General features: G+C 34.8%; 1 protein-coding gene across 1 annotated transcript; it reads left to right on the top strand.

Moving 5' to 3' along the window:
* Positions 1-6383: 6383 nt before the first annotated feature.
* Positions 6384-10776, top strand: LOC130972941 (uncharacterized). The gene is made up of 10 exons (XM_057897288.1): positions 6384-6604; positions 7320-7449; positions 7817-7955; positions 8098-8310; positions 8572-8710; positions 9134-9284; positions 9411-9520; positions 9601-9698; positions 9867-9936; positions 10417-10776. Exons 1-10 carry the CDS (start codon positions 6512-6514, stop codon positions 10504-10506), a joined length of 1233 nt encoding a protein of 410 aa, XP_057753271.1. The 5' UTR covers positions 6384-6511; the 3' UTR covers positions 10507-10776.
* The last annotated feature ends 1030 nt before the right edge of the window (positions 10777-11806 follow it).

Genomic DNA, 11806 nt, shown 5'->3' on the forward strand with positions numbered 1-11806 from the left:
GTTAAAGATAATATTTCTATTTATAAATGTAGCTGTGATTGTGGTGTATACGTGATCAAGTTCATGCAGTATTGGAGTCTAAATAAACCCTTGCAATTTTGGGACAAGGTGATTTTAAAAATCCTATCACAAATAACTTGCACCTCTTTTCGATTTATTTCTTTCTCGCTTCTAAAATTTTCTGCTCACACACGATTTTGCCATTTAGGGCATTCTGAAGGAGTTCTGGAAGGAAATTATACTAAACATAGTGATGGGTCCTCATTCACTCATTGGAAAGACTCTAGAGGCATTAGACAGACATCTTATGTGCCGCAACTAGCCAATAAACAAGACTAAGACAGTGAGATCACCCTTCACAGCATCGAGCACGAAAACCATGCTGCAGCATGCAGGATTACCCATGAGAAAGCCAAGCAAAGGGAGAAGACAACGGAAGAAGACAACCTAGGTAAAAATCATGAAAACGTACACTTGTCATACTATTTCTATAATTTTCCTATGTTAGAGTTGTGGACGTTTATATGGCTATTTCTGCCTTACATCAGTTTTGTGTGAGCTTGAGAAATCATGTTTCACTGCAGGTTTATGATTTTCTGTTGCTAAAATTGTGAAGTTGCTAGTGACTTTATCCAAAACTTTTAAGTGGATGGTGCATCTGATAGGTAATATGATGTTTCTTTTCATTATGAATTGGATGGTTCTAGATATATTTTTCGAGTTGTCACGTACAATGCATTTGTGGATGCATGTACTTCATTGAGAAGTGAATGACTTTTGTTTTTTTAGATATTCCTCAACAGGTTTTATGTGTTAAGAATTTGTGATAGTCAAGTAATTACCTATCACGTTGTGGATGTCTTTAGTTTATTAAGCAATGCATTGCCTTATTATGCTATTCAGTCTACTCTGCTTGGTCTAAATACCCCATTTGTTTATGACTGCATTTAGGTGGCACTTCATTTCATTAAGCGGCATGATGTTAACTAAATGGAAGTTTATTTTTTTTATCCTTGTTTTCTATTGATGTAATTGTGAAGTTGCTGGTACTTTAAGCATTGCATGGCCTCTGTTGTAATCAGTATACTCGACATGTTCCTTTGTGTTGGCACCGATGACTTTATCAAGTTTTTAAGTGGATGGTGCTTTTGATAGGCATTTGGATGTTTCTTTTCATTACAAATTGGATAGTTCTGGATATATTTTTTGAGTTTCATGTGTTACTCATTCGCGAATGCGTGTAGTTCATTGAGAAGTGAATGGCTTTTATTTTCTTAAATATTCTTCAGCAGGTTTCATAGCGGATGTAATCTATTTGTTTTTGACAAAAAATAAGTAGCACTTCGTGATCTTAAGAACAATGACAGTCTCACAACCTAAAGTAATTAATAATTAGATAAAAGATATCCACATTTGTCCTTTTATGTCTTTTATTGAATGTGTCATAACAGAACCAATGCAAGTGACAAAGCGAAAATCGTTAGAGGTTATTAATTTGTGTCAAAAGAACCACAAAATCTAGCTAAGTATGAGAAATCACCCACGGAAAAAAATGGACAACCAAACGAAAGGATAACTATCTATACTCAAAAGAGTTTAACAGTGACATGAATCTGCCACATTCCGATGCATTCCAAGTATCATAGGCCTCAAATCCTCTCTCTACAGAACCATTATAATAATTATCTGTCTTAAGATCATCAACATCCTACAAAATGCACAACACAAAAACAAAAACAACCTATATGAATCAACAACACCATCCCAAAAAATAAAATTGAAATAGACCTCACTTCTAGATCATACCAGATGCGATTTTCTCTTCCTTTTTTGCATTAATTTCTTAACTGACTTGTCCAACTCTACTCCAAGTCTCTTACTTTTCTACCATCCTTTAGTTTTAATTCTTGAGGGTCTTTGTATGTCATGTACAACAACACCGCCCGTGCTCTGTGTGGGCATGGTATTCTGAGTCGTAGCAATAGTAGTCGAACGCATGCTGGCACGATAATCAGTCAGCTTGGACTTTGCGTCCCAAAGGGCAGATCGCAAGATGGCTACTTCCTCATCACAGTTAACGAACTCCTGAGCAACGTTATAAAACTCTGAACACAAACGCCTGAACAGGTTGTGGCCTTCATTGGTCCGAGCCACATCATGACCTACTCTTAATGTAGGTGTGCTTGCGCATGATGTTCTTACTCCATCGAGGAAGAACATAGTAGCTTGGTACTCTATCAACTCTGTAGTATGACCACACAGCAAGGGTGTGGCATTACAGTATACCAGTGGATTCAAACTTGTTGCACTTGCACCAAACCTCTTGACTCAATTGGTCAAAATCTACTGTGAAAGTACGGTAAACAGTCTTTTCCTAAACTATCTTCTGCTCGTCCACTTTAACAAAAATTGAATTACCCTGTTGTTCACTTGACTGAACCACGCAATCTATTTTTTTTCTTTACCTCCAGCTAAACATCCCTGAACATATTACTGGTGTATTCCCGCTGAAATCATCTCTCAATGCCTGTGCTCCCTATATATGGGATGACTCCTTTTGAGTCCGCAGCATCATCTTCCAGCTCCTTCTGCTCCTTGTTTTCAAGCACATTGTCGTATTCATGGATGAACTGGACCAAACCACTCTTACAATACAGAAACCCCCCGTAAAATGCATGCATACTTTCACTCCACTGAGTACTCCTTATAGCGGTCCAAAATTCACTCTTGAAGAATATTGGCACCCATTTCTGTCGATTGGCGTAAAGGTCTATATAAGAAAACAAAGCATAAGAGTGTCGCTTAGACACAACATGGTGACCGTTTCCAAAAAATTGATAAAACAAATACAAAAATATCCAGTTTCGTAAGAGAAAAACCATCTGTTTGTATATTGAAAAGAACATGCACTGATTATGTAAAAAGGAAACATTGACTACACTCCTAAAAAAACACAACAACCAATTCAAACAGGAAGAATTACCAATAGTGATTAAATATGCAATATGCAACCAATATACGGGAGTTAAGTTAACGATAACAGACCTGTTAAGCATCTATTCTGACCTAGGTCAAATTCTTTTATGAATTCAGCCCAATTAGCTTCAAAAGAGTCAGCAGAAGGAGAATTTCACACAATGTGATTCATCTTAGCATTCAATTCTCCGTACCTAGCGTAACCTCCAAACTTGAATTGTGATTTCTTCATTATGTGCCAGATGCACCATCGGTGAACAGTATCTGGTAGGACCTTCCTAATAATAGCACCGGTCATGGCCTTGCACTGGTCAGTGATGATGAATAAATATGCAATATGAAACCAATATACGGGAGTTAAGTTAACGATAACGGACCTGTTAAGCATCTGTTCTGACCTAGGTCGAATTCTTTGATGAATTCAACCCAATCAGCTTCAAAAGAGTCAGCAGAAGGAGAATTTCACACAATGTGATTCATCTTAGCATTCAATTCTCCGTACCTAGCGTAACCTCCAAACTTGAATTGTAACTTTTTCATTATGTGTCAGATGCACCATCGGTGAACAGTATCCGGTAGGACCTTCCTAATAATAGCATCGGTCATGGCCTTGCACTGGTCAGTGATGATCCCCCTTAGCACAGTCTCTACGCATCTCACCCATTGCGTGAACATCCACTCAAAACTAGGGATCTCCTCGCTCCCAAGTAAAGCACAACCAAGAAGAGTAGGCTTCCCATAGTGGTTTACACTAACAAAGGATGCAAACGATAGACCATGCATGCGAAAACACCAACAACAAATGACAGACCCAATAACAAACTAAAAAAATGACTGCTTTTGCGATTGACCCATAAGTAAAAATAGACATGTTTCTTCTGTAAGTGGTGTCGAACGACATTATATCTCCGTAATATTCATACGAAGCCCTGCACCTTGCATCTACCCAGAGTGCGCTCTTGAACTTATTAGCATCGTCAACATCTATGGCATAAAAGAAGTTGGGATCGATCTTCTTCATTCGAGCGAAATAATTCATCATCTCCTTAAAGTCTGCATTGTCATCGGCATATCGGAGTTTGCTTGTGATGTAATTTATGACATCCTTTTCTGAATAACTCAGGTTTGAAGACCTACCAACCTCGTTTGCCAGTGCTAGATACGTCTTGTTGGGTCTTATGCTAGCCTCGTTGTTATCCGTATGACGCACTTAGAATGTATGGTTAACTCCTTGTACTCATGATAGTGGATAGCTTTCTTAGCCGACAAGGGTGAGAATGCCTCAATTTTAATCTAGACACAACCCAACTTTCCTTCTCCTTGTCCAGCATGACATACATTCTTACTCTGTATCTCGTGGCTGTAATTCTGCTTTCCCGAGTTACTGCCTTCACTCAAGACTCTCGATAACCTTCTCGCGTGCAGTGAATAGATTGATTAACCGGTATCTTTGATTCCTTCTGCGTCTTGTCGAAATTCGTGTTCTTGATTTTAGTTACGAACCCAACTTTCTTCGTATAATTTGCATAAAATTTTTGTGCCAAAAGCAACGAATTAAAACCCATTCCTATGACTGAAATTTCCTCTTCACTGATCACACTATGATCCGACAACTGTAATGTCAATTCACAAAACCAAATACGAATTAAAACTAGCATTAACACAGTAACTATAACGCGATGACAAATAATAAGGAATAATTCAAACCTCGTGTCTCAAGTCCAACTCATCCTTTCTCATCACAATGACGTCGGTAATTTCGTCAACCTTTAATTAAAGGCACTGGAAAAAACTTTTATCAACTTAAGATCATCACTATATAATAAATCACTCCAATAAAACATATAAAAAAATAGTGCAAACACACATGGGAGTCAAGTATACTTTATCGTAAAAAACATCTAATTAGCATGAATAATAAACATTCACATAACACATTGTAGTTAAATTTCATACAATGCAGAACCAACCTATCCAACATGCCTTAGACCCCTCTTGAATAACAACTTCACCCACACTCAATTCTTCATTTCCTTCGTTTGAATTGATCAATGTGCTATTCAATAAGCCTTCTGAAGTTGAGAACTCCATGGACGTTACTCTTTTCCAGAAGCTTTGAACCGCGACGACAACTTCTTTGTGCAGAAAAATGCTATGCGTGATGGTCTTTGCTGGAGAACCACGCTCACAAACGTCACGGCCAATGGCGACGCACACCAGGGAGAATGACGAGGGAGCCACGGGTTGAATGATTCGATGGAGAAGGTGGAGGCAATTGATGAGAAGAAGAGTGAATTATTACACCGTTTTCGAGAAGGACTTGCACCACGATCAATCGCAGCACCGCTAATGGCGTTAAAGACTGATGGTTACCGATAAGGGAGCGCTGTGAGTATGCCTTGGATGGATGAGGTTGGTGTCTTTGCTATTTGGATGAGAGCTCAGATGCATCGCAGCCGTGGAGAGGGAGAAATAGTGAAGACTCGGAAGCATTGTGGGCTTTTAGCGTGATTCTTGTCGGAGGTTCTCAACGTATCCCTTCAAACCTGATTTTGGCATTAAAAACCATTAATAACAAATATTTTAAAGTATAAATGAATAAAATTAATTAAAATAATTATAAATAATTGAGTTGTTCAATTATTGGCTGGTTAAGAGTTGGTTCCATATACATTTTCATTTGACATATAATGCATTAAAAAAAGTTATAATTCTATTATTATGAATAAAAATATTAGTAATTAATAAAAAGAGAAATTATTTATTAAAAAAAGAAAAGCATATAATTTTTTTGTCTTATGTTCTCTTTATTTTCATTATTTAGATAACAAAAAATGTTTATATAAAACTCATACTCATAATTGTTTATTCCCCTTTTATTTTCTTTCTATAACCAAAAAATAGAAATTTTTGTGTTTTCATTTATTTTATTTCTATTATTTTTTTATAATTTCTATCCAATCAAACAAAATATTTGTTAAGATACTATTAAATTGATGAAAAAGATTTTTTTTAAATAATTTTTTTTATTTGTTAGTGTATTTGATAAATTTTTAATAGTAAAAATAAAAACACTAAAAAATTCAAAAAAATATTTTTTTGAAAACCTATAATTTATATCTTTTTAAAAAGATTTTTTAAAAAAAAAAGATATTTTTTACATAATAAAAAAATAAAAAAATAATTTTTTATCTTATTTTATCTGAATATAATAAATAAATAAAATTTTTTTATATAAAATATTCAAATATAAAATTATTTTTATTCTTATAAAAAATTTTTAAAAAAAATATTATTAAAAAAAATCTTTTTTAAAAAGAACTCCCAAACAAGCCTAAAGATTACAAGAGTAATTATTTTTTATTATGCATTATCGGGTAAAAAAGAAAAAGACACCGTGCGTTCGTTTGGCTATTCCTTATTATCGACAAGTAGGGTTTTTGCTCGCTGTCATTGTTCTCTGCCGCGCAATCAAGCAAAGAAGCACGTTAGGGTTTCCCAATCTCGCAGTTGCAGAGACAGCTTCGCAGCGACAATGGCCACTCTCGTCCCTACCTCCGAGGAAGATGCCGCTCTCTCCGTCGTCCGTTTCGCGTCCGAGCTCGCCTGGGCCGACGCCGGTCCCGAGGTAACTCTCCCCTTCCATTTTTTCTTTCTCATCAAATCCAGTTTTTCTTTCTTTTGATTGGTTCTAATTGTTGGAGGCTCTTTTTTAGTTTTAATCGAACGAGTGAATATGGTGAGGTAATATGATTCTTGTAGAGGTTTAACTGTTAAGGATGCTGGTATGTATCCTAAGTTGAGATGCTTCTGGATGTTGAATCTCAGTCTATAACAATTGATGATGACTTTAGGTGTTTGATTTTGTTCGAAAATTTTAGGCTTGATTGCACTTTTGATGATATTTTTCTACAATTGGTTTTGCATTCTACAAGTTTCTGATATACACTTCGATGTTTGGAAAGTGATAGGGATTCTACACTGTAGAAGTTCCTTAGAATTGGGGATGGTGGATTGGGTAGGGCAAATGATGCATGACTGATAGAGCTTAGGGTAGGGGCTGAGAAAAGTTAAAAGAAAACGTAGCATTAGTTTACTCTGTTTCATGCTATACAACATTATCCTTTTTGAGGAAAGATTATAATTAAGATGAGAAGAATGATACAAGGAGAAGGGGGAAGGGGGGTAAAATCCTTTAAACGAGTGAAAACAAACGAAAGTTAAAATAATAAGGCTTTATCTCCCTGTATCCCATATTTATATGTGAGCACATCATTATGCTCTTCTCATAATTAAGCATATTTGTTATTCATGAATTTCCTGATACTATCTTTGGTTTTCAGGTTGCTGAGCCACAAGTTAATAGACTATGCATGGAGGCTGAAGAGTTCATTGCTATGGGGAAGTGGTTGGAACTAGCATCATTGATGATTACGTCTGCTGAGTTGATCTTCTCAAAGGTTACTGAAAAAGGTAGAGTACTCTTTTTGCTTGATAAAGTTATATACTGCTTAAAATGCTAAGACATATCGTGGTACATGCATGATGATAACATCGTTCATTGATTCTCATCTGGCATCACACCCTTATGTCTTTTCCCGATAGGTTAACTATACATGGTGCGTGCACGATGAACTGTTATCTGATTGTGTTTGTTGATGTAATATTTTTGCTGCTTTGATACTTGTATAGATTACAATTTTATGATACATAACTAATTGCTTAGGATAGGATGTGCCATGAATGCTCGGATTTTAGCTGAAATCTAATATTCTATCAGGTGATCATAATGTATAGTATTTTAAGAGGAACTGTTATTTATTTATTCATTCTATACCAGATGTGGAGTCCATCTTCACTGTTATCTGCAATCTTGTTACAAAGACTGAGAATCCAGATGAAGTAATGGAGATCATCAAAGTTATATCAGCAAAATTAATTCAACAACCTAATGAAAAGCCTGCGGTGCGCTTGAAGATGTAATATTACAGCTACTTGATTTTGCTTTAAAATTGACATTTCATGGTGCTATTTCTTGTTTTTTGTTTTCTCTCTCTCTCCCCCCCCTTCTTTTCTTTTTTAATTATTATTATATATATAATTTCATATTTTTCTTTTCAGTTTGATCAATCTGTACAATCTTGTGGAGACTCCATACTGCCGCTTTTACATCTACATGAAAGCGTTGAATTTAGCAGCTGAAGGGAAAGTCACTGAATACATTATCCCTTCATTAAAAAATATTGACAATTTTTTGAAAGACTGGAAAATTGGGATATCAGAACAGAGAGAGCTCTTTCTTACTATCTCTAAGATTTTGAAAGAAAATAAAAGGTATAGTGGAAGCAATTTTTAACTATATCTAACATTTTGAAAGAAGACATATGGTATAGCAGGTGGTGGTTTCCTGTTGATTGTGATTTGTTTTCTTTTTTCCCTGCTCTCTTGGTAGTAGGATTATATATTAAGTTTCTATCTATCACTATGACAATCTACTCTCCACTTGGCAACCCCACCTCTCCTTTTCGACTTTTTTTTTTCCATCAGAATTTATATGAAAAATAGTAATTAGTATAATTTTTTGTTTCATCCCAGCATGGCTAAAGACTCTTTTAAGTTCTTGACAAATTATTTGGCAACTTTTAATGGAGAAGATGCACATGAATTGAGTGAAGCAAAGGAGGAGGCTGTGCATGCAATCATTGATTTTGTGAAATCACCTGATATATTCCAGGTACCTTGAGTGTTTATTTATGAAATTTGAATGAATGAACGTTTTTTCCATCTCGCGTAGTTCAAATATGCTTGTATCAGTAGTACAATACTAAAATCATCCTTAAAAGAGTTTTGGAATGTCAATTTTATCCTCCAAAGATTAGCAGCATCTTAGTGGTCCTCAGGTGAATAATTGTGGCCATTGTATATTTGTATGACATCAATTCAGTTCTAGTAGGTAGTAATTTTGGACTATTTTGATGTTTAGAATTAAGAATAATCAATTGAGTGACCTAACCAACTCAAATCTTTAGAGGACCAAAATGGGTTTTCACTTTTTTTTGGTACTCTAGATATCCAAGTAGATTTTTTTGATCCTCTTTTTGCATAGACTGTTGCAATTTCTGGAAGAGTATCATTAAAGTTGTATTTCATGTTGTAGTGTGATTTATTAGACATGCCTGCTGTTTTGCAATTGGAGAAAGATGCCAAATATGCTGTGTTATACCAGCTTCTCAAGATTTTTCTTACTCAGAGGCTGGATGCTTACTTAGAATATCATACTGCAAATTCTGCCTTGGAGAAAAACTATGGTAAAACCTTTTATTCATGGACTAATCCATTATTATTTTTTCATTTTTGGAGTAGTATTCCATTTTGAGCGCACCTTTTTCTTTGGGTACATAAAAACATTTTTTTTTGTGGAATGATATTTTTAGGTCTTGTGCATGAAGAATGCGTTGCTAAAATGAGGTTGATGTCATTGGTGGATCTTAGCTCTGATGGATCTGGCCAAATTCCGTATGAACTTATAAGAGAAACACTGAAGGTAAACTTGTATTTGCATTCTAGTTAAATTTAATTTATATGGATTCATGTTAGTAAAATTGAATTTCTATGAATTTTCAGATCAATGATGATGAGGTAGAACTCTGGGTGGTTAAGGCAATAACTGCAAAGTTGATTGACTGTAAGATGGACCAAATGAATCAAGTTGTAGTTGTTAGGTACGTTGCTGCCTCCATATCACAGTTATTCCTGCTCCTTGCTTGATTGTGTTTTCATTTTTATTTGGGCACATGGAAATAGCTATTGTTATTAGCACGGTAATATATCCTAACATGTTCAAGAGATCAGGTTGTTATGTTGGATTTAATTCAAATTCTCTATTGCAGTCATCACACCGATCGTATGTTTGGTCAGCACCAATGGCAAGCACTGAGAACAAAGCTAGTGACATGGAGGGTAAAGATTCTCTCTTGTAAATGTCAGAATTATCACACAAATATGTTTGATAATTGCATTCCTGAATTTAGTCCGACAGAAAATGATCTACATTGTTATTTTACAAATATGAATGTTAGCCAATAAAAGTTCCACAAGAATATCGATAAATAACCACCTTGAAATTATGATCAGAATCATTATTTAAGAAAGAATTCAAAAACATCTAAATTTTGATTTTCGATTCCCTAAATTGAGTTGTGAAGTGATAAAAGATGATCACCATGCTGAGATCAATAGCTTGAGTGAGTTTTGCCCAATAATAAAAAAGATGGTTATTCAAATAATTAAAGGTTCCATTGCAAGTGAACTTCACTTTACAATTCTGCTTATTTTAGAGGATCCAAATCTGTAATAATGTTTGATTATATTGCACCTGTTCAAGGTAAAAAGCATTGCATTATGTTTTATGTTTTGATATATTTTGTTTCCAATTACCAGGATAATATTTCGAATGTAATCAATACAATTCAGGCTAACAAAGTAACCGAAGATGGGTCCCAGGCAGTCCAAGGTTTGGTGGTTCGTTGAGGAGGTTTTTTTTTTTTTTGGATCTTTTGTCTTATCTAGATTTCATCTTAACTAGTGAGAGGAAAAGGTTGTAATTTGTTCTGTTACAGGTATACCATTTTTGTCGTAGAAGCTATTTGTTGGTTAATAGTTAATACTTTTTAACTATCTCATATCGACTAGCCTCGCGTCTAAATATTTCACGGATGGTCTGCTAAGATTTGGATTCTGTGTATTTTATTTTAAAAAAGTTTGAGTTCAATTTATATGCATTTCATTGATGTTATTTTAGTCCAGTGAGTGGGGAAGTTTAGCTTTGACAATGGTGAGTCATGTCCCTCCAAATTTTTTGTAGAAACATTAGTATTACTTTGTTCAAGGAGTGAAATTGGTTAAGTTGGGCAAGTCTTGCACTAAAAACTTAGTTATCCCAGATTCAACTCTTACGTCGTCCATAATTTCTTTTAGTTCAAATGTAACATATTAGAATGGGCTTTGACAAGAGTTTTTTGCCTCTCCCAAAAATTGTTTCAAGCTTTGCCACCGAGTCTAGTGTTAAACCTCGTTTATTATATTATGCAGATTAATTTCATAGTATCAGTATATTGTTTGGCATTATATAAGGTTATATGTTCTTCCAGTGGTAATATGTAATTTGTTTTAAATTTTTATATGATACTATCTTTTCGTTTTAAAATAAGTATTGTTTTTATTTTGAGTTCATTAAAAAGTTAATGTATCTAAACAAGAGGTTTATCTATAATATAGTTGGTTTAAAGTAATAACTATTCTAGGTAGTCAACATTAGCCAATTTTAATGTTTAGGTTTAGAATTTAGAATTAAAAGCTTATGATTTAGGATTTAAAATGTAAAATAAATAATTTAAAAAAATTTACTAAAAAAAATGAGTTATCTAGCATTATTTTATAAATGATTTACTCGCTCAATTATTTCAAAATGGATTCTTTAAAATGTCAGACCAAATTTTCAACAAGTTTAACTGCCAACCGCAAAATGAGCTATTTGATAAACTCGACCGGTTCTCAACTCTCTGAAAAAGAAATAGTGAGATTTCTATTTTTGGATATGGGCTATGGGCATCCCTACAGAAAACCCAATCCTAGATCCGCCCGAGCCGAATTCAACCCGTAGCAACTCCCTTCTCACAAATCCAACCGCGCCAGCAAGAAGTTGCCGAATCTCTACGAAAATTCATCTCCAACGCCAAGACCATTCCCTTTTCCTAATCGCCTGGAATTGTCTATCAAATTAGTTCGACTTCCAACCACACTGCTACGGGTAATCATCTAGGACAAGCAT

The sequence above is a fragment of the Arachis stenosperma genome, chromosome 4, assembly GCF_014773155.1.
Source record: "Arachis stenosperma cultivar V10309 chromosome 4, arast.V10309.gnm1.PFL2, whole genome shotgun sequence".
NCBI classification, from domain to species: Eukaryota; Viridiplantae; Streptophyta; class Magnoliopsida; order Fabales; family Fabaceae; genus Arachis; species Arachis stenosperma.